A 24,545-nucleotide genomic window follows, 5' to 3' on the forward strand; every position below is an offset into this window, starting at 1 on the left:
GTGTGTTATCTTTCCAAACTAGAAGAAGTAAATGAATTATTTGATTTTTTTTTTTTTTTTTTGCTTTCAAGCTTAAGTTATTAGTAATTAAGTCATAAAATTGCCATTGCACAAAAGCTGAGATAAAGTGTGGGTTCCCGAATTCGAACCCAGATCGCGCCCAAGTGGACTTTGTGATAGGCTAACATCGTATGCATGGGTTTTCTCCTTTCCTTTCTCTTTTTCATTCCATAATTTCGTTCATTATCGTCAACATCACCGTCTCGTTTGGCCTCTGTGCATAATCGTGCAGCGTTAAACTTTAAAGAAGAAACGGAGATGATTCAAAATTCTAAAATTTAAAATCGCATGTTTCAGCTACAATAGCCTGACTGGCGCTCTGATTCTGAATGTCGAAGTGTAGTTTGTGGTGCGGGTAAATGGCACAGATGAACGAAAATAAATATACATAAGAGGTAAGTTATGTTATTGACTCTTAGCCCAGGTGTTCTTTCTTATCATAATATAGACATTTAGTGGAAGGAAGTGGTGAAAATGCAAGAAAACTGAACAGCTTCGTTGACATAGGGCATAATTTCTGATATTAGAAAATCTGAATATTATTATTATTATTATTTAAAGTACGAGCATATTCACCTGAGTATATTTCCGTATGGAGGATTGTTAGCGCGTTTGTCTTTGGTGTGTATTGTGCCGGGTTCGATTCTCGGAATGGTCACGTGTTTTTTGTGTTAAATTCAGTGTCGTGAGACAATTAGGAAGATACAGTATCTAAATTGAAAAATCGCTCCAGAAAGCCAAAAACTGACTACATATTATTATCCACTTAAACAAAAAAAGAACTTTTGACTTGAAGACTTCTATTAAGTTACTTTTCGCCCATCATTTGATTACACTTGTTTGTTCCATTTTCCTACCTCATTACTCATTTATGTTTCTTTCTGCTATATCTCAGATTTAAAAAGTACGCTCTTACGACACACATCGGACAGTTAGAAATGACTAATATATAGACATTTCAAGGGTTCTGAAACTCCCCCGATCTTGCTTTATGCTATCTTTGTTGATAAGCAGAGATTTCGAGTAAATTAAATGACAGGGGTGAGAGGAAGAAGTGGAGAAATAGGCAGAATATCAACAGATTTACAAAGGCTAAGTAAACGTATTAAAAGTGACATGATAGATCCTTTCCAGTCAACCACTAATTTATCTTTCATTTCTTCGTAGTAGTGAGAAATGTTGGCCAGCAAACATTTCCGCACGGAACAGCGAAACAGCCTATTTGTAAACCACAAGCGGAGACAAATAAAAAAGATGCATCATTAAAAAAAAATGTTATTAGCGTAAGCACATTTTTCGTTTTAGGCTACACACATCTCTCTGAATATCCTGTATATGTAAACTTAAAATTGATCCTAATTCGTAATGCACATGCATGCGGTGCTCCTAGATATAATTTCTATCGGGCACAAAGTTTTTGGTGTTATTAGCATTTCGAGGTAACTGGGGATGTATGGAGGGGTAGCGAACTTCCTAGGGAAAAAATAGTAGCTACAATATGCTAACCTCGGGGACACCGTAGTCCAGTAGACTCACGTCTTCGTGGTCCTCGGTTCGATTCCCGGACAGTGCTTCCAAATTTTCGGCGTCCACTCGCGTCGTGAGGAAAATTGGTGAGTCACATGAATAAATTACGTTACGACACTAACACGGGAAGGTCTCACAAGTCGTCGCTCAAATCTGATTGAAGTATAGCACATCTGATAGAGCATCATGAGAAATGAAAATGAGCAAAATTTAAAGTGCTATGGAGCAGAAGGATAGGAGCTATGGGGCTTCAAAATTTGAATATCCAAATAATTATATCATGGAATTATGTACGTTTAAAGTTAGTATCTTGAAAACCGTTAAAACAATCAAACCAAAAGTTGCACAGTGTAATGAGAACAAAATGCCCTATCGAAAACCAGAAACAGTGTTGCCAACTCAGTATAAAATATTTTGTTTTAAATAGCACCATATACAAATGTGTACAGATTTAAAATGCACTATTATCACCAAACATAACAGTGAAGTGTAGTATTAACATCCAAAACTATAGCCACGAAGAAGTTAAATGTCGACTGAAAGCAGGAAATTCGTGTTATTATTCAGTTCAAAATCTTTTGTCGTCTCGAATTCTGTCGAGGAATTTAAAGCTTAAAATATGTAAAATGATAATCATGCCAGTTGTTCTGTATAGTTGCGAAACATGGTCACTTACTCGGAAGGAAGAACATAGACTGAAAGTATTTGAGAACAAGATCCTGCGACGAATATCCGAACCAAAGAGAAACGGGAATGGGGAATGACGAAAACTTCATAACGAGGAACCACATAATTTATACGGTTTGCCAAACATTGTTAGGGTCATCATGTCTAGGAGGGTTAGGTGGACAGGTCATGTAGCCAGGATGGAATAAAGTAAAATGCTTTCAAAATCTTAACTGGAAGTCCAATCGGAAAACGACCATATTAGGAAGACCTAGGGGCAAACGAGAGGATAGTATTAAGATGAATCTCACAGAAATAGGAACACAAAGTAGAAAATGGACCCAGTTGGCTAACAACAGAAGTCAGTGGAGAGCTTTTGTGAACACAGCATTGAACCTTCGGGTTCCATAGGTCATAGTTAGTTAGTTTACTTTTTTGCCGTGCTCTGTCACAATTTTAATAAGAAATTTTCTCTAGTCATGTTCTAAGTACTTTCTTTTCCTCTTTTTAAACTATTTCCAGTGTTGTTCTTCCCTCCCCTAGCAGTTCTTTTACCCTAGTCAGTGGAGTTAAGTTAAATATCATCAAAATATTTTACTTCCGGACACCAATGCACCATTTTACACAATTGTTATATATATATATATACGAAAGACCATTTTACACAATTGTTATATATATACGAAAGAATAAAGGAATTCCTCGTATGAAGGAATAAAAAAAAAGTGGACATGAACTCCTATGTTGACATTATCAAAATAACCGCTATGTTGAGAGACATAGATCCGGTTATTGCAGTCATAATATTATGATATTTCAGTACACCATTTGAAAGATCGTAAATCATGTTACGAATGTTCAGTGACTTTAAAAAAAAAAAATGTTAAGAAGTTATAGCAGCGGAAATTTGGAAGTAAGTGATATACTGGTGAACATTTCAGGAAAACGTTATCTAAGGCGATTTTAACGTCTTTTTTTTTTCTTTTGCGACATTTGGGGCAATATGTATTTTTAGGGATAATAAGGCGCTGTTGAACATGAATCTGAATGTTTCCAAGCCGAATTTAGCTTCCTTATGGCCGAAAACCAAGATGGCGGCCAAAATGGCAACTGCACAAAGTTTGTTTCTGGAAATAACTACAAATCTTGTCTTGTGATATATTATTTCCTAGGTTTTCGGTGTCAAGATAACCTTTTATAACCTCCGAATTACAATTCGACCACCAAAAGTGGTTCGCACAACCATGAAAGCCAAACTTCTGACTAAATTTGTTTAGAAATAAGTAATGCTATAAAGAGTAAGTAGTGATGTGAGGTATCGTTTTCGGAGTCAAGGATCTCATTCCTGTTCTTTAATTTTGACACCGGAAGTGTTCAGAAACTCAAGATGGCTCCCATAAATTGTTTCCATTTATGAGAAAAAATTGACAATCAAAAGCAATAATAGCACAACTTCCTTCTGGAAATGGGCTGAATACATCATTGATGATGAATACACAGGATGTTTCGCAGATCCTGTTTTGCAGAATGCGTTATCAGTGTGCAGCGTTGCCAAGTTTACCCATTCCTATTCAGCAGAAGTGTCCTAGCGGCTAAATGTCGACGAGTAATTCGCCTCGATCACCTCCTGTTTCACGGAGTCACGAAAGTCACGAAATCAAGAAACGGTCATGAAAGTCAAGAAATTTAGCTTTTCGGTCACGATTATTTTTAACCGTACAAATATAAGTGTAGACTGAAAATTTTGTTTTATAAAACGTCATAATTCACCACCAAAAATGGCTATGGTCGCCTTTAAATGCTACCAAATCACAAGCAAAGCACGCTTCTATCGCATGCATGAAAATTCGGCCCATTTCGCACCCAAATTTATTCTTGAGAATGTTACTAAGTTTTATGGTTTGGGAAATAAAAGGAAACAAAATCTCACCATTTTGTGAAATTTCACTTCCCTCTTCGGAAATTTCACGTTTCGGTGTACTGGTATATAGGCTATCTTGAGTTTCTCAATAATAATTTGTTTGTTACTTGCAATTTGTATGTTGTTATTACGGTGGGATGAACTTCCAAACGATAGAATCAGTTTCTACGTGTAATACAAATATCGGCATGTGAAAAAAAAAAAAAAACTTCATTCTGCGAAGCAGAAGCACACGCATAGGGTTATTTTTATCTTCCTAAAAACATGGCAACTCTGAGCAGTCTTGGGAAGTAACGTAACGCAAGTAACGCGTTACTTTTTAAGTAACGTTTCCTAGTAACGCGTTACATTTTTGCAAAGTAACTGTAACGGTAACGGTTACTTTTTTCGCATTACATTTCGGATAACTACAATATATGTATTTTTTTTTCGGAAACAAAAGTTTCTTACCTGTAAGTGAATTTCTCAGAATGAAACAATCGAGCATGAACTACATATGTCAGTGACTGACAGTCACCGACACAGAGAAACAGATAAGTTTGTAGTGCCACTTGCTGCTTTTGGAAGATGAGGACAGCCTTAGGGTAATCACGTGTACTGATTGCAAGCACCTGGAAGATTTTGTCGTGAATTTTGACAGCTCCAAATCAATACATTCAGTGAGTGAACTAGGAATGCAATGATACCGGTAGTCTATTTTACTTTCATTGTTGTTGTTTTTATAAAGATGGAGGACGAAAATATTTTACCGTTCGAACATTTGAAAGAATACTTTTTTCTGAAGAGCTGAGGATGATGGTGAACAGAATTTAAAAGTAAACTGTCTGAAGTGTCCCGGCGGAAAATATTTATCAACAACTAGGGTGCCATAATTAACGATATACAGTAAGGGATTAATATGAATAAGCTATTCTGATGAGCAGGCCTACTTTATTACTAGAAAATAGTTTGCTGATGGTATGTAATATTGGAGTTCATTCAGATCAGTTTGCTTATCCTAGAGTCCCGTTGATTATAGAGTTTGAAACGAGCTTTAAAAAGCATGTATCAATTTTAAGAGTTACTGGCAAGTTTTGATTCACCCCCAGTCCATGTGTTCTCATTTTATTAGTTGTAGTGTAATATTTCTCTATATTCTGTATTTTTAATTTTACATTGTTGTTATTATATAATTAGTTTAGCAGAATAATAATAAGCAATCATTTTTTCTAACGCATAGGGATGAGCAAGAGTCAAGCTAAAACTCGACTCGACTCGAATTCAAGTCGAGTTTCGAGTCAAGTCAAAGGTAATATTCTCGAGTCGAGTTCCGAGCCGATTCAGTTTTCGCGTCGAGTTTCGAGTCCAGTCGAGTTTGATAAACGGCTCGTTCGTTTTAACTCGTCTTGAAATCATGGCCTGATTACACTGGAAAGCGAAAGCCATGAGAAGTGTAAGCAGAACAGTAATATGGAATACTTTTAGTGTTGCTCACGAGAGGGGACACTGCTCGCATCTCGTCTCGATAGCGAGACCACAAGAGATTTTTTATAATATGCTCAGCTCGGCTCGGCTCAACTGAGAAGATGGCTCGAGCCGGCTAGCTTGGGGTGAACCATCGGCTTGGTAGGGATGAGCCATCTGCTCGGTTCGGCTCAACTGAGCCGAGGGCTCTAGCCGAGTTGGTTGGGTGTGCTGTTGGCTCGGCTTACTTCTCGGTTCGGGTCGATAATGAATGAACTGTGAGCCGAGCTTCTCGAGCCGTTGACAATTCTAAACCCGGGCCGAGCATTTTTGAAGATATTTGGCCAGTGCCCTATAACTTTTAACATTGTTTGGCTCGAGCCCGAATACTCAACCTAGACCCTCAACCCAAATTCAGAAGCTCGTAAACAACATCCTTGACTCCTAGACTTCACGACTACCGAGGTTGGCAATGAACTAGTTTTTTTAGCATTCAAATACAAACCGCCTATCCTTCATGTTTATATACAGTGTTGTAATAATAATAATAATAATAATAATAATAATAATAAGTTGTTGTAGTAGTAGTGTATATTGTCTATGTAATATACTTGAAGAATGTACTCGAAACTACACACCGGATTTGGCTCGAAACTCGACCCCAATTCGAGCCGAGTTGGAGGAAATTTCTCGAACCGAGTTCTCGGATCGAGCTCCAAGATCTCTGTTTCTAGTCGAATCGAGTTTCAAAGAAAACTCGCTCGTGCCCGTCCCTACGAGTAACGCAGTATGGCATTTTATCAATGTTACATTATATGAAAATGTTCATATATCAAGTAAAAATTTGTCCTTGCATTTACATAAAGCGATTCAGAACTTGCAATAATAATAATAATAATAATAATAATAATAATAATAATAATAATAATAATAATAATAATAGTGGTAGTAATAGTAGTACGGAAAATTGAAGTAATTTTTTTCACATTTAAAGTTTCGGACCTAAAAGTAACGCGTTACTTTCGAAGTAAAGTAACAGTTACTTTTTGGGGGCAAGTAACGCGTTACATTTTAAGAGAAAGTAAAGTAACTTGTAAAGCGTTACATTTTTACAAGTAACTTACTCAACACTGACTCTGAGCGTGAAAAATCAGTTTGAACCTCTCTCTGTGAAACAGGAGCACAGATTCACCCCCATGGACCGAATTCCCGAAATCTCCCCTTGTGCGAGGGTTTCCTGGTTGGATTCAAGATCATGTTAGTTTGATGGTGGAAAACATTGAGTTGAAGGATTTTCTTCAGGTTTTCCCATTTCCTCCTACATTCTCACGCCATCAATTTCTTCATAATGATCCACTTCGATTAATCATCTGTCTCCTATAGACTACCAGGAATAATCATGGGTCGTTAGAAAGTAAAAGTTTGTGCTGATTTGATTTATTTCTAAAGGTGTATAACTTTTTTCAAATATTCGTGAGAAAGATGATTTTGAAAAATTTCTTTGATTTAAAATAAATAAACAAATGGACTTTCTCGGAACACTAAAAAGGAAAAAAAAAAAAACAATTTCTTAAAATTGTAACTTCTGAAAGATGGAAAAATTCCACAAAGGCTTTCGTGAATTTATACTGCCTTATTCATTCGTTTTATTTGCTTTTTTTATGATTACGCACGTGTTTACGCTAGTGGCGTTTTGTAATAAAGTGTGCTGCCATCTTGCGCCGGTTTTATGAACTTCCGTGATATTGATGGAGTGAATGGTGCTGTCATCTAATGGCCGTTTTATGTATTTCATCGGCCAACAAGCATTATTGCAGAAGCACAGAAATAAAGATGAACTAATAAAAAGGCACACGTTCTCTTTCCACTCTCATTAACCAGACAAGCACGCAAAGCACATGGAAAGATATTTGGGCGTTGCCCAGGCTATTATTAGACTTTTTTAAAGCCTTGTAACATGAAGGTAGAAATAAACATTGATCCATCTAGTAATGGCTTCTGCATAAAGAGCATTGCTTGCATTGAAATTCAAATGACATTTACAATTGTCGCATACACCGAGATAAATGTAGTGAGACCTGCTCGACGTCCACCCCCTGAAATACCAACTTTTTTGTAAATTTAGTTTTAATTTTAGATATGATTTTACAAACGTTAATGTATCTCCATACTGAATTTTGACCCCCCCCCTCCAAAGCTTTGAATCCCTCCCGAAATAAATTTCTACGTAAAGTGTCTGCCACCGGCGGTTCAATTCAAAGAAAAGAAGATAGTAGCGAGCTTGTGGAAAATAGAGCTTTTTTAAAAATAGAAGCTATGATATTGTAAGTATTTTTTTTTTTTTTTTTTTGAGAAAAACGTGGAGACTTTTCAACATATATTCCAACCTTCCTTCATTTCTCTTCTTATTTGTGATATTGTTAATGAAAGCTATGTCTCTTACAAGGTGTCTATCGGTCACGAAAAAGTCACGAAATCAGAAAACGGTCATGAAAGTCTCGAAAAAGTCACGAAATTTAGCTTTTGGGTCACGATTTTTTTTAAATTTGTACAAATGTAAGTACAGACTGGAAAATTTTGTTCTATAAAATGTCAAAATTCACCACCAAAAATATCTATAGTCGGCTTTAGATGCTACCAAATCGCAAGCAAAGTACGTTTCTATCGCATGCATGAAAATTCGGCCTAATTTGTACCCAAATTCGCTCTTGAAAATGTTAGGAAATTTTATGATTTGGTAAAGAAAAGGTCACGAAAAAGTCACGAAATTTCATTTTGGAATTTTAGTAGACACCCTGGTCTTATTGATACAATAAATTACAACTTTATTAAGCTCCATGAGCATAATAAAGTTGTGATTTATTATATCAATAATAGACAACTCCAAAGAAAATCGATAATTAATCAGTAATGTCCTTTCAGATTTTGCTTGAGAAAGGGGAGATATTGTGAGGGACACCGTAGTGTAGTGGTTAGAGCGCCGGTGCTTCCCAGTTTTCGGTGTCCACCCAGCGTTGTGAGGCAAACTGGGGAGTCATGTGAATAAAAGACGGTGATGCAGCGCACTGACTGTGTGTTAGTTGCTAGGCTGGTCGTAATTCAACCGGCCGCCAACAGATGGCGTTGGAGCGGCTCAGGCCCACATAGGGCTGTCACGCTAAATGGTTTGGTTTAGTTCATAACGGAAGAGATTTTCCACATATGTAAGTGTTTTGCGTCTTGTATGTTAGTATTCAATTGATAAAAAGCATGTATTTCTGAAACTTCCTTCCGTAATTCTCGGTCACTCTGTATATTGTTCGTTCAGAATGACTACCTTGTAGTTGGTGAAATTAATGTGTATTTGAAAATACGTCGAAGGTAGTACTTAGTTGTAGATGCTAAATTTATACTGGAAAGCAGACATTGAAAACGCAAAAGAAAACAAAATGATGTCCTTCGCTGTCAGCGCAGTGACTCGTGGTATTTTGCGTCACTGCATCCACCACCTTCACAATGTATGTGAGATAAAAGCGTTCGTGATTATGTAAGGTGTATATTTACCTTGCTCAAACAGATAAAAAAAAAAAGCCCATCCGTAATGAACGAAGGGACTATTAATTGGTTACTTATGCGCTATTACTTTGGACAGATAAGTGAGTGAAATAGCATAACATAGTGTGCTACTTGACAGTCTGCGGCTAAGAAAACTCAAAAGTTCATCTCCGCAAAAACAAAATGTAGCTATTTGATTATATTTTGTTCCAGCAGCCCCCTTGTAGCTACAGTATTTATAAACCTAATCTTCCCGATTACAAATCTGAACAAATCTCGTGGGGACCGCGGTGGCTCAGTGGTAGAGCGTTCACCTCTGGTGCATGGAATCTTTGGTTCGAGCCCAACTCACGCCAAATGAGCTTTGAGGTGGACAGATACCGTGTATATGGGATTCCTCGGGGTTCTCCCGTTTCCTCACACTTTCTTCATTCTACTATTTCATTCATTTCTCATCAGCAGCATCTCTTTTAGCCTAGGCGTGGGACGTAAAACTTATATGTGAAAGTGGTATCAATGAAAATGGACAATCAAAAAAAAAGTATTACATTTCGTTCAGAACATCACGTTATATATGTTCAGTATAAGCTCCCTTTGTCACAGTAATGTATGTGCACAAGGGGGATAAAGAAAATACTCAAAAATGGTGACTTGATAATTTTATTTAGATCTATAAGTTCTCTTTCTATAGTCTCGGACCGCGTGGATAAATTTGCATAGGATATGGAAATGAAAAAGAAATATCCATATGTACAGTTTGAACTCTGGCCTAATGCGGGGAGAGGGCAAAGGCCGGATAACAAAATAACCAGATATGCTGGAGTTATATATTTCTTACCCCATCCTTACCACTAAAAGCATACTTTTTAATACCAAAATTTGATCTTATACTTTTTGACCACTTAATACAGATTATTTTATAAGCTGTACTTCTATGTACTGTGATGTACGTTTTAAAAATGTATTACAGAAACAATAAGTTGAAGAATAAGCATATTATATACGTTTTAAGATAAGTTATACAAGGTAAGTCAAAATGATGGGCGCAATTTCAGAATTTTTTTCTGAGAAACCTAGTAAATATATGTTATTGTGAGACATGTTGTAAGAAAGGCAAACTGTGAAAATTTTCTTCAAACATATTACAAATTTTATATCTGAGGACCTTGCGTAACACGGCATACATCAAGCTAAGGCCTGTGACAAACATCGCGGTGGCTCAGTGGTAGAGCGTTCACCTCTGGTGCTTGGGGTCCCGGGTTCGATCCTAGCCCCCGCCAAGTGAACTTTGTGGTGGCCAAACACCGTGTGCGTGGGTTTTCTCGGAGTTCTCCCGTTTCCTCCCACTTCTTCATTCCACCATTTCATTCATTACTCATCATCGCCGTCTCCTTTAGCCTAACCGGCATAAGCGTGGGACGTAAAACTCAAAAATTTCATTTCATTTCGTTTTACTGTTTATTAATAAATGATTACACTAGTGTGAAAAGGTAGGCCTAAGAGAAAGACAGTCAAAATTTCCAGTTTGTAATTCACGAAAAAGAACTTGAGACAGTGCCTTCTCCGAGGACAAGTCGCTTTTTTTTTTTTAATGAAGGATTTAAAAGTCGAGTAGATTCTTCAAAAATATTTATTACGCATTTTGTGTGTATGTGTGTGGAACTAGACCAATTAGTACGGAGGCTGGATAATCATGAGACAGATAGTCGAGAGTCTATTTATTGTATTTCCCAATCTTACGTATTGACTCGACCGATAGTGATCTTCATAAAATAAAAGTTTCGTTAAACCCAACTTTTTACTTCCTGAAACGTTATGCAACACACATCATCTTGTGCTACAGGTTGCATATCTGTAAGGATTCGTTTCTATATACATACACTTTTTTACCATATAATAGGATAGTAGGGTTAGCATGTAGTTCTAAGGTTTCATCATATATCAATATCATCTTGTTATTTTGTTTGGTTGTATGATCTACATGCTAACGAAGATTGAACGTGTGGTTCAATATTATTTCATTATTCGTAATTAGAAGAAATATTAGTTTGTTTTGGATAAGAAATCATTTTTCCCTATATTAGTAGTTCTCCAACAATTTTCTGTAACACTCAATATTATTCGGACAATATTTTATTTGTATAATTATCCGAACAAGCTTTTCTTATTGCAATAACCATTCCAAGTGTATAAAGGTAACCAAGAAAGTTTTGTTGCTTTTTCACCCACCACCTTCGAACATCGATATTTTCTATGTCTTCCATGACGTACCTGGAAGATCAAAAATAGTTCCCATCAACATCGACGACCTTCTGCCAAAGTTCTGGAAGGCCGTGGATTCCATCGCGGTAGAACTTGGTGGACCGTGAAGCGAAGAAGGTATCAAGTGCATTTTGCACGTCTACTACGGATTTGAACTGGCCTCCTCTAAGGTGATTGTCCAAGGAATAGAACAGGTGATAATCGGACGATGCAATGTCCGGGGAGTATGGCGGATACAATAGTATTTCCCATCCAAGGTGTAGAATGATGTCCCGGGTCATCCTAGCCACGTGAGGCTTCGCGTTGTCCTGTAACGGGATAACTTCTTTGCGATTCAGAAGTTCTGGCTCCAGAGTTTTGAGTTTTTCTTGAATACGGCTCAACTGCTCACGGTACACAGTTGCATTGATGCTCTGACCAGCTGCATCCGATGGACGGACGGATGGACGGGTAGCAGTTCCCGATGCACGATGCAGCGAGCAGTCCACCAAACACACAGGAGAGCCTTCTTCTTGTGCAGTGCTGGTTTCGGCTGTTTCGGAACCGGTTTGTGGGATGCTAACCAATGATGACGGCACCGTGTAGCTTCGTACAGTACCCACTTCTCATCACATGTGAACACCCTGTTCAGAAATGGCTCCTTCCTCAGACGAAGGAAAGAAACACCAGGTGTCTGCTCGCGTTGCCTTCTGGTCCGGAGTCAAATCATGTGGGTTCCATCGACCCAACTTGTAGTGCTTTCCAAGTTGAAGGAGGTGCTGCCGAATGGTTTCTCCATTCACACTGAATTGCAGTTCCAGTTGTCTGGCCATTATTCGCCTCAGTTGCTGTCTGAAGATCTTTATTTTGTATATGCGCCTTCGAGTGTTTCGTCACTGTTTTTAAACTTGATAAACCACCGCTGCACTGCCCGCATAGTCACGACACCTTCAGCAAAGGCCTAGCTTATCTTCCGCCCCGCTACAGTGGCGTTTGACGCCAGTTTCAACTCTTATAGCATACACGCCCTTATGACGTGGAGATTCCATGTTCACGATGTCCTTACGCAAGTTCACGGTATAACTGTACTGCCACAACTAGGTAGTATGTTGGATGTACCCACACCAACAACTGACCTTTGCTTTACCTTCATTCGCATTCAACTCACGGTGTAAAGGTCAATTGAATACAGACCTCCACAAAAAGCGACAGAACTTTTTTGGTTACCTTTACATTATTGGATTTTTTTTTCTTTTTAATAATTATGCAATATTTTATTAAAAATATTTGTTACTCGAACATTTTTTTCTTATTTTAGTAAGTACTTAAATGATTTTTCATTTCAGTAGTTATCCGAATAGCTTGTCGTTATTTGAATAAGTATTCGAAAAAAATGAAATTTTTGAGTTTAATGTCCCACGATTATGCCCTTTAGGCTAAGGGAGACGGATGATTAAAGCAAGTGAATGATGATGATAGACGAATCACTGAAATGATAATGTGGAAGGAAACAGGAGTATCCGGAGAAAACCCATGGACACGATGTTGTCTACCACGCACATACTTAGCCGGTAAGTGCTGTACCACTGAGCCACCATACTTTGTGGCGAAGTTAAGTTTGTAGTGGACAACATCATGCTCATGGGGTTTTCTCGCCGTATCTCCGTTTTCTCCGACTTTCTCATTCCACCAATTCTTCCATCATCATTCACTTGCTTTAGTCATTCAGTTCCTTAGCAGGGGCGTCATTTCAGACTTCGCTTGGGAGGGGCAAGAGCACCACTGACTAGGCCCGCAAACATACACAGAAGTGAGGGAGCCATGAATAAGATAGGGGGGGCGAGTCATTAACATTCTTTTACAAATATCTAAATTGTGATTTTTGTATTAATAAAAGCATTTTGTATTGCGGTCTGGAGGAGCCATGAAAAGTTTAGGGGGGCAGGCCCCCATGGTCCTCCTCTAGTTGGCCTGCCACTGACATAAGAATCTCACGTGTTGTACTAGTATATTAGTAGACAATCTATTAAAACATATGTATTCCTCAAACTCTTGGGGGCCCCTCCAGATTAAAACATATCTTGCCCCCTCCTGCCCTCCCTAAATGACGCCCCTGTTCCTTAGCCTAAAGGACATAATTGTGGGACGTGAAACTCAGAGATTTCATTTTTTCACTTCATTTTTTGATTAAACTCTTTTGAACTTAATTTAGTCATACGCTCAATACGATTTAAGCACCTTATTCATATGGTTGAGATACAAATGAATAGAACTTTGGTCGTTGATCATTTTTACAATATGCAGATAGAGGTGTGGCGAAGTGTAATAGCGATGCAAATGTGATGAGCAAGAAACATAACATACCATGACGTTCAACACAATTTTTATTTATTATTCTTCTAGAACATTTTATGTGTTTTTGGTCCGTTTTGTTCAATACTTTATAATGCTAATGAATACATTATTATTATTTTTTTTTGTTACTACTGTATGTTCGAGATACTCCTGACCTCGTTTACGCAAAGTACTTCATGGTTATTCTGTGTATTGTGTTTAAAAAAGTAATAATAAAGCTTTATTCAAGGCATGACGCTCATCAACTACAATTTGCGTATACATGTTATTATCATTACTGATAGTAATTCATATCAGTGTGTTTTTATGCAGTTGTTTGATTATCATACAGATAAATGGTTGTACTTCTGTCACGTAGTTTCAGTATTCATCATTCTCAGTGAACCAGTGTGCCACTATTTTGTTCGCAAATAAACACATATAGTTAGAACAACAGTTTAATTGCATAGTTAAATTTGTACCAGTATGTTCAAGATACAGTTATTAAAACACAAACATTACTTTTAAAAAAAGTAAATAAATGGAAAATTATTTTAAAGCTAAAACCTATTTGGACAGTGTTTATGTAACTGTACATGCTTTCAATTTGTTCCTAAAAATCATTTTATAATTGTATTCTTAATGCTGAGACTAGAATCGTTTCGTGGCACGTAGAATCGCATTTTATGTACATGACAAAAGTACTGTATGTACACTCATGTCCAAAATTATTGTCGCATGTTTATAAATATGTTGTTGTAGGAATATAATTTGATAACGAATTCACCCGGTATTTCTTATAATGTTAGTATGTGTATAATCGGCAGAGACATGTATGTATCAAATTTCATGTCAAAAGAGCAGTAAATAAGGATAATAAAACGAAAATAAAACTTTCTTGTCCATGTAGCAACATTTAGTTTTACTCATTCTAATTTTCGTATTTATAATTCTTTTCCTATGAAATTTACCACAAATACACATTTTCCGATTATACACATAGTATCAGTATTAAAAATAATCTGCAAAATCATTATCAAATTATATTCTTTCAAGAAGACAGTTATAGATATGCGACAATCATTTTGGACATGAGTGTACATTCTTCTGTTGAACGTAAGAGAAATTTTAAGTTTATAATTTTACTAGTTTATGGGCTCCCTCGTTACTATGGTTAGCGTACACGTTTTCGACGTGGGAGACCCGGGTTCGATTCCCAGCGTTCGGATCCACATTAAGTTGTAGATCCACGTTTCATAGCCTCACTGGTGAAAGGAACGCTAAATCTCAATTCAGCTAATCAACCGATTTTATTTGTTTATGCACATTTTTATGTTTTGGCTTTGTAAAATTGGGAAAGAAAAGAGAACTGATTAAATTTTCAATCTGGAATATTATGGTATTGTATTTTTTTAAAGTTTAGCACCGGGGCTAAGGGAGACGGTGATGATGATGTGGATGATAATTGTGAAATGGGACCGCGGTGGCTTAGTGATAGAGCGTAACCTCTGGTGCGTGTGGTGCTTGGTTTGATCCCAGCTCGCGCCAAGTGGGCTTTGTTGTGATAAACACCGTGCACGTGGTTTTTTCGGGGTTCTTCCGGTTTCCTCCCACTTTCTTCATTCCACTATTTCGTTTATTTCTCGGGTGCGCGTAGCTCAGTGGTAGAGCGTTCACCTCCGGTGCTTGGGGTCCTTGGTTCGATCCCAGCTCGCGCCGTGTGGACTTTGTGGTGGACAAACACCGTGCTCGTGGGTTTTCTCGGGGTTCTCCCGTTTCCTCCCTCTTCATTCCACCATTTCACTCATTTCTCATTATCACCGTCTCCTTTAGCCTAACCGGCATAACCGTGGGACGTTAAACTTAAAGATTTCATTTCATTTTCATTTTTTTCGTTTATTTCTCATCATCACCGTCTCCTCTGGCCTAGCCGGCATAACCGTCTTATGTAAAACTTAACTCAAAGATAATCGTGAAATGATGAAAGCGGAAGGAAATGGGAGAGTCCTGAGAAAACTCACGCACACGGTGTTTGTCTATCATAAAGCCCACTTACCGGAAGCTAGGTACCTTACTCGCCAGAGGTGAGGACTCTAGCACTGGTTCACTACGTCTTCTATTGTATTAAAAGTTTTAGTTAAAAGATTTCAGCATCCAATAGAATGCGTTGGTGTGACACACAAAATTTTGCCAGTCTCGTTTCTCGCACTATACGAAGAAAATCGTGTGAGGGCACAGTGTTGCCGGATTGCTACTAAGTTTGATTTGACGTTATTGTTGTTTTTTTTTTATTCGCTATTATTATTGTTATAGTTTAATTCGAATAATTGGTAGTGTTCGTGTTTTAGTTCTATAAGTCCTGTTTTGTTTTTTCTCTCGTTTGCCATGTCTTCCACTTAAAATGTGTGATTTTTCTTGTAGACGTGTGCAGTGGTGGAGACCTGCCTGAAGTGGAGATCATAAGCCTCCTGGAAGAGCAGATCCCTCAGTACACACTTCGTGCTGATACACTCACCCAGTTCACAGGTAAGGCTTATTTATTCTTTGACGTCATTTTACACTTTATCTAATAGTGTCTAATAGAGAGATTGATTCACTTATGTTGAGCCGAAGTCAATGTGCAGCTGTACCGCGCATGCGTAACCCTTCACCGTGAGATTGCAAGTATCTCGTTAGTAACACCGGAGAGCAATGTTGTCGAGTGCAGTCTGATGTCACCGAAATTGAACATATTCTGGAGGGGAAGGTTCATTGTGACTTTTTCCGATCCTAAGCTGATGGCGTCACGCATCATATAAATATGTCAAGAGCGTAATTTTCATATAGACGATGACGATGAATCGTATTAAACGGAAATATGCATCATATAGTCTTAGGCCCACTATATCGACGCGAACGGATAGAAACCGGCCTCTCGTGAAGAGGAGTCCGCCGCTATTGCATGTGGTTCGGCGTATGGCGACCTCCGAAAATCTTCACAAATAGCATGCGATGGCCATCAAATGCCGCACATCGCAGGCGGCAAATAACCGTGCCATACACACGAATTTACATCTAACGTTCATTCACAAGAACAGCGTGCATGCCGTAAAACCGTCCCATGTGGCTGAGCGAAAAAAGAACTGCAGGATTGTGTATGAAAATCATCTCGTAAGTGATAGCTGGAAGTTTGTTGCTACCCTAGATGAGCCGTGGATTTACCTCACAGATTGTGGTAACGTTGGTATCATTATATACATACCTGTTGACGCCAAGGACCGAAGCACGTTCTTCTGCCAGTACGCAGAGAGTTTCGTAAAGGGTACATGATTGTGGCCGGTTTTTCATCCGGGGGCAAACTGTGTCTCCGAAAGACGGAGTAAAACATCAAAATCAATGCTTTGTACTACCAAACTCGTGTCCTGATTTAAATGTACCAACATGAAACCGCAGCGTTGCACGGAGAAGACGTAAACATGATTGAACTGCACCAAGACAAGGCATCCAACCACACGGCGAAAACATTGCGGCAATTCCCTTCTCTGACATTCCTGTCAAGAGTCCAGATGTCAGTCCAATGGACTATTGTGCTTTCCGATGGTCGAGCGGCACCTGTCCTATCGTCAAGTTCGCACCGTCTCTGGCCCTTGGAAAGTCTGTAAAGAGGAGTGGGATTAAATACCCATGGTCCAGTTGCAAGACAGTCTCATGCAGTTGAAACTCCGATATCGGGCAATAGTCAGTAGAGATAGCCTTCAAGTCTAACATAACTGATGGTGAAAACACGATATTGTCTAGGTAATGATCACATTCAAATTCGGCTTAATATAAATGAATCAATCTCTGTAATTTCATAGTGTGTATTTCTTAACAATTCGCACTCAATATTGACTATGAAGTAGTAATACCGATCGGCTAAGGTCAGTTGTATGAATAGGGAAAGTACGGCATGGTTTCTTCGTGCTTATTAGAGCTCACTCGAATTGTCAACTGATACGCACGCTGATATTTAACATTCCCCTATACTCGTACGTGTAAGATATTGTAATGTTTGGTAGAGTCAAATGATAGACCGGGTGTCTTTTCCCCTTCACCAATTTTATTACAAAATATAATAAATACAAGTGTCTCTAATTCAATGTCTCTTCCACAATGACCAAGTGAAGGAATACTAAATGTTTTGCCGGGTGCCCCTTCCACTCATGGCAGTTTCCAGAACACTTTGGCAGGTTGTTGGTTAGGCTTGGATTATAAGTTCAAGATGGATCCCTAGCCCAGTGCGACATAGGGTAAGGAAGAGGTGCTCCTAGTCCACAGCGACATAGGAAGGTAAAGGTTAGGCGATCAGTTGGTCGACTGATGCTGGGTCCGTCGGTGGTCCTCCTTTTATTTTCCTCCTCGGGTCCATCCGTGAGGTCCGTCTGCTTTCGATGTTCCTCGGTGTTCCGTGTTGGCTTGCTGTCTGCTATGTTGTTTATAAATAATAGCACGTGTTGAGTTGAGACGTGCGTCTGTTGTGATGTGGGGATCCTTGCAATATACAACCAAATTCTCCCATTCAGTTATATGTGTAAGGTGAACTATTTATTTGAATATTGAGAAATTGACTCAGTACGTTTAATAACTCATAGAAATCAACCACTGCCGATTTTAACGTTGGTCGCTATAGAGTAAAAATAGTACTAGGTAGCAGTTTGTTGTTTTCTGCAATCGAAAAAAAAAAATGAAATTAAATCTTTAAATAGTACGTCTAACGCTTCTGCCGGCGAGGCTAAAGGAGACGGTGATGATGAGAAATAAATGAAATGGTACAATGAAGAAAGTGGAAGGAAACGGGAGAACCCCGAGAAAACTCAAGTGCACGTTATTTGTCCACCACAAAGCTCACTTGACGTGAGCTGGGATTGAACCTAGGACTACATGCACCAGAGGAGAATGCTCTACCAGTGAGCCTCCACGGCCCTTCTGCAATCAATTATGCGCTCCAAGAATATATTCCATTTCCAATATAATCTCCGTACTAAAACCGGACGTGGCAGAAATTACTACCACTTTCACTTTCAATATGAATTGAGAAAATATCACGCCTTACAGACTAAACTCTTTCACATGATGTAATGTGACACTGCTATTTATTAAACGAGTAAATGTTAGTAACACCTGAATTATTTTATATCTAAAGTTTGCATCTGCATGGCTGGGATCAGAATCTTTGAGCTGCCACCGGGGAATTGAACCCGGATTCCCTGCTAACGTATGTATAGACACGAGTAGTGTCCACAAGACGAAAAAATTCTTATCTTGTCTCGAAAATGGTATGAGAAGTACAATTTTAACTAAGTAACCAACTAACTCTATGATGTATGGAACCCGGAGGTTCAATGCCGCATTCACAAAAGTTCTCAATTGACTTCTATCCTTAGCCAAATGGCTCTAGTTTCTACTTTGTATTTCTTTTATCTGCGAGATCCATCTTAATATTGTCCTCCCATATGCGCTTAGGTCTTTCTAATGGTCGTTTTCCGATTGGATTTCCAGTGAGAACTTCGAAAGCATCCCTAGTGACACACAATAAATCGAGCTACAATCTTATTCCTATGGAGCAACACAATAATTCGGAAATCCTGGACAAATTAAACATTAACTTTATAGAAATCGAAGATGTGGAGAATGCTATTAATAATAATAATAATAATAATAATAATAATAATAATAATAAAAACACGGTTATCTTGTGGACCGGACAAAATACCACCATATATCTTTAAAGGCTGCTCAGAAATACTGAAACATCCTCTACAAGTTATTTTTAACAAGTCAATAGCTTCTACATTTCCTGCGAAATGGAAGATTGGTGACGTCTGTCCCATTCCCAAAACAGGCTATCCTACAGACCAAATAAAAAATAATCGACCGGTAACCCTACTATCTGTCCCATCTAAGATATTTGAAATTATTATATACGAAAAAATTTATTCACATGTACGGTCAGTAATATGTCCCTTTCAACATGGTTTCATGCCAAAGAGATCAACTATAACCAATCTCTCAGAACTCTCACATTTATAGCTAATCAAATTGATAAGAAGGAACAAGTAGATGCAATTTATACAGATTTCTCCAAGGCGTTCGACGTAATTAATCATGATATACTTCTCAGCAGACTTGTGACATTCAATTTTTCACAAAATCTTCAACAACTTATAGCGTCCTATCTTTGCCAACGGAAACATCGCGTTCGATACAAGAATATTTTAACTAAGGAATATGTCGTAGACTCTGGTGTGCCTCAGGGATCGAAACTTAGGACCTCTGTTATTTATACTATTTGTTAACGATTTACCACCTGTAATAACATCTTCCCACAAACTTTTGTTTGCTGACGATCTAAAAATCTATCGCAGTATCTCCACGGAATTAGACGCAATTTCTTTGCAAAATGATATTAATGCTATTTCCCAATGTGTGAATCAAACAAGTTGCTACTAAATATTAGAAAATGTAAAGTAGTATCATGCACCAGGAAAATAAACTATGTACGCAATGTGTATACTATCAATCAAACGCCAATTGAGAAAGTTGATTATGTTACTGATCTTGGAGTCACTCTGCAGTCAAACCTATCATTCGATATTCATGTCAACAGAGTAATTGGTGAGGCCTTTAGGAATCTTGGCTTTGTGATGAGATTAGGAGGTGATTTTTCTAACACTAATGCTCTCAAAACATTATACACTGCCTATGTACGGTCTAAAGTGGAATATGCAGCGATAATATGGGGTTCTAATAGTAAGAAATATATAAATAAAATCGAAAACATTCAAAATAAATTTGTGCGCTTTTTGACATATAAAGAAACAGGTTTATATCCAAAATTTGAGAACTACGAAGGTCTTCGAAACAAATATTCATTACAATCTCTTGAAAGCAGAAGAAATCATTTCATATTATCCTTCTTACATAAAATAATTCATGGTGCAATAGATTCAGAATATTTGTTATCAGAAATCAAAATTCGCGTCCCACATAGAGCAACGAGACCCCATAATGACATATTCCATCTCTCAGCGCAAAGGACTAATGCATTAGATGTATCGCCTGTCAGGAAAATGTGTATATTGTATAATAAGATGTCACAAGAACACCCAGATATAGATAATTTTAGTTACAAACAAAATTTTCATTCTACATAAATTTGTTGTATCCTGTATATCGTGCTATCTGTATTTTAACGTATATTTTGCTCTCATATTATTATTTTATTATATGTGTATTTTAGAGTGTATTACGATAGAATTGAGGTCATATTATTATGTTATTATATGTGTATTTTAAAGTGTATTATCATACAATAAGGGAAAACTAATTAGGCATTTGCCTGTTATTTTTCCGAAATAAATAAATAAATACTTCCATGTATTTAGTTTTGTCTGCATTTAGCTTTAAACCCATGTCCCTGCAAGCGTTTAATAACACATCTGCATTTCTTTCTATTGTTCTCCCATCATCTCCTATTAAATATAAAAAAAACAGGGTTTAAATTTTATATTGTACATAGATTTGCAAAACCAGACCGAGACAAGAAAAGCTTTCCAAGAAACCATATGAGACGAGGAAGAATTCTTACGAGAATTGAGACAAATGAGAATTTTATTTTTAAATAAACTTACGGGACGGGGCGAAAAAAAAATCTTATTTCCCATTTTGTCTCTTGGGCAAAACTATACTTGTATGAATTTCCATGGAAGGTTGCCGATTTGAAATTAAGATTTCAGAAAGTATTCTAAACTTGCTTTATTATTATTATTATTTTTAAAACTATAACTTTTGGGTACAATATACAATGAAATGATTAACCATCAGTAACTATAGTGAGAAAGTAAGTGGAAGTAAGTAATTAAAGTCATTGTTAAAGATACTATTTCGGCAATTACGTGATATAACTAAGGGTAAACTCTGAGAAAGTCTCAATAAGGATTTCAGTTACAGGTACCGTTCTCGGCATTTTCCAGACGAAGCTAAATAAAAAGAAATATCTCGGTTACGGTGACCGCCACAGCAACAATGAACCATCCCGACATTTTCGTGGTAGAACTAAGGGAAAACTGAGCAAACACAAAGTTCGAATTTGCGACCTACGAATTATGAAGCAAGAAGTCTAGTCACCAGCCTATACCTACAGTTTTAAAGTGGTTGATAGTATTGTCCTTTTCTGACCACTTGTTGTGACTGGAAATGAAATACGTATTTTTCAACGTGTAAAATGCGAGAGTATTTTGTTTTTATTTATTTGTGAATTACTTGTGGTTGGTAAACGACTTTCAAAAGAAGATGAATGACCTTTGTCAATTTTATGACATGTGGTCATGCGAAAGTTGAGCAAAGACTGTACGTAAATCATGTTGAGTATAGAACTTTCACGGAATCAAGGTGAACAATGAAAATGTTAAAGTTGAAACGTAGTAAGGTGCAAAAGTTCAGAGAAATGTGGAAGGATCTGGTCATCGGGGTGAAACTTTTACTTTGCAGAAACCATTTCCTTTTTGTTGTATTCCACAAGAGGTTGTGGATGATTCCCAATACATAAGTAACTTAATGTGGTTTCAACTGCACTTTCCACGAGGTTTGGTGGCTCTGTGATAGAGCGCTCATTGCTCGTGCAAAGGATTACTAGTTCTATTCCAGGCTTTTTAAGTTTGTGATAAAGAACATTGTATTCAGGGTTTTCTCGCGTTTCAAGATTTTTTTTATTATTGTAGTAATTCTTCCAGTAGTATTCATCCGTATTCTGTAGCTTGTAAGTGCCCATCCTTGGTCAAGTGGTTAACATACATACTTCCTATGTCCGTAGTTCCGAGTTTGAGTCCGGAAGCACTAGCTCAGACTTGTGCTCTTTGAATAATGACTCAGATGTTCGTTTTTCAAATAATTTTCCCTTTTATTATTCTAATATCCGAATATTAGTTTTTTAAAAAAATAAATTAAATATCGAGTGAAAACGGAATTTGAAGCTTAAAATATATAAAACGATAATCATGCGTGTGATTGCGTTGTGCCGTGTGGTTGCGAAACATGGTCGCTTACTTTGAAGGAAGAACGCAGACTGAAAGTACTCGATAATTACATATTTCAGAACATATTATGAAAGGGAGGGATGTATTTTCCTCCCTTTCACAATATTTGTATCAAATGTGTTATGAAACACAGTGACACTGCTCACAATCACTTCATACACTTTCAGCACAAACAATTAGTCAATAAATTCCTTTTCCTATTTCAATGATGCACTTCCACATATCTGTAACAGCAATCCTGAAACAAAGAAATGAAAATAACATGTATCAATGTAGCCAGTATAAATTTAGAAACATCCATACTGACTAACAAGAATAATGACTTGTATTGAGTACTGTTCGGAAACGTAATACCTCTCTAAATAACTCGAAAGGTGGATAATTATGTAAATTCAAATGAATACACCAAGAAACAAATGCAATTGAATATAAATTCCTTTGATGCTGCAGGTAAATAACTCCAGGCAAATGGTTATCGATCTGAACCCAGATATTCACATGGTCAATATCGTGCAATGCTTGGTTTATGTTGAATTTTGAATCGGATCCCATTGAGTGCCCAAAATGCAACTTTGTGGTGTTTTAGTATACATATGAGACTGCATTCTGAACAATTTTAAACAAATTCAGAGGGACATTTCTATGCCAAATTGAGAATTCAAATCTTAATTTAAATTTTTGAAGTGTTATTTTTTATTTTTACAGGTTTTTAAAGTACAACTTGTAGAGCAATCTTTAAGCTTTCCAATGGTATTGGTTTCACGTCTCTAGTGCACATATTAACCATTTTATGACAATTTTTAATAATTACTGTAACTGAAAAAATGCAATTTTTTAAACTTTTTTGAACATCCTGTATGGAGACATTTTCAGGGTGGGAGAGGTAATATTAGGGATTTTTTCATCTCCCACTGTAGTAAAGCTGTACGCCAATTTTTACAAAAAATATGAGATGGTCAAGTCTGATGACTTGTTGTTTTGACATGGAATGTCCCACTTACAAGAGGTTGTTCTCGCTTTTTTTGTATTTTCTCATTTCACCTACACTTTCATATTTATTCACATGTGTTTTGAGCTGTAACACCACTATACCGCCACTACTTTTACTAGTGTTATTTAGTTTAATGTCCCATGTTAGTTTTATATGCTCCGAAACTTAAGAACACGGTTGTGGTGATGATGAAAGAAAGGGTGGATCAAAGAAAGTGGGAGGAAACGAGAAAACGTACGCACACGGCGTCTGCCCACCCTCAAGCTGGGATCGGACCAGGATCCCACATACCATACATACCATAGATTTACCACTGAGCTACTGCGGTCCCAATACAATAATAATAATAATAATAATAATAATAATAATAATAATAATAATAATAATAATCTTTGGCATGCAGTATGTCGACATAAATTTTTAGGAATTTAATTTCGAATTAAAATAAATTTTAAGCTTACAAGGAAGGAAAAAGCTGAAATGTATACTGAATAATAAAATTTTTCCGGTTGCAAGTTTTGAAGATTTGTTACGGAAGGTAAGAGAGTAAAAGATTGGACTTGATGGATGAAGTGCGTGTGATAACACGCAATGTTCCATCGGCTTATTCATGTAATTGCCGTAAGAATCGTAATTCAATCTTACGATTTGAATAAAGATTAATAAAACTTTTAGTTTGTGTGGTGAATTATGTGCTTTTCTGTTAGGAGTTTGTATGTCACTGTCTGGGAAAATCAAAGAACAGTAGGTACAATTTACTATTCAGTAGTATATA

At 37.3% G+C, this 24,545-nt stretch overlaps 1 protein-coding gene across 1 annotated transcript in view; it reads left to right on the forward strand.

The window, feature by feature from the left end:
* Window positions 1–24,545, forward strand: part of milt (trafficking kinesin-binding protein milt) — a 306,838-nt gene that overhangs the window by 40,623 nt on the left and 241,670 nt on the right. The window contains exon 3 of the mRNA XM_081745255.1: window positions 16,148–16,252. Coding sequence (XP_081601381.1) covers window positions 16,148–16,252 — 105 coding nt within the window. The remainder of the gene's footprint in view (window positions 1–16,147; window positions 16,253–24,545) is intronic.

The sequence above is a fragment of the Thermobia domestica genome, chromosome 18, assembly GCF_964235325.1.
Source record: "Thermobia domestica chromosome 18, izTheDome1.hap1.1, whole genome shotgun sequence".
NCBI lineage: Eukaryota > Metazoa > Arthropoda > Insecta > Zygentoma > Lepismatidae > Thermobia > Thermobia domestica.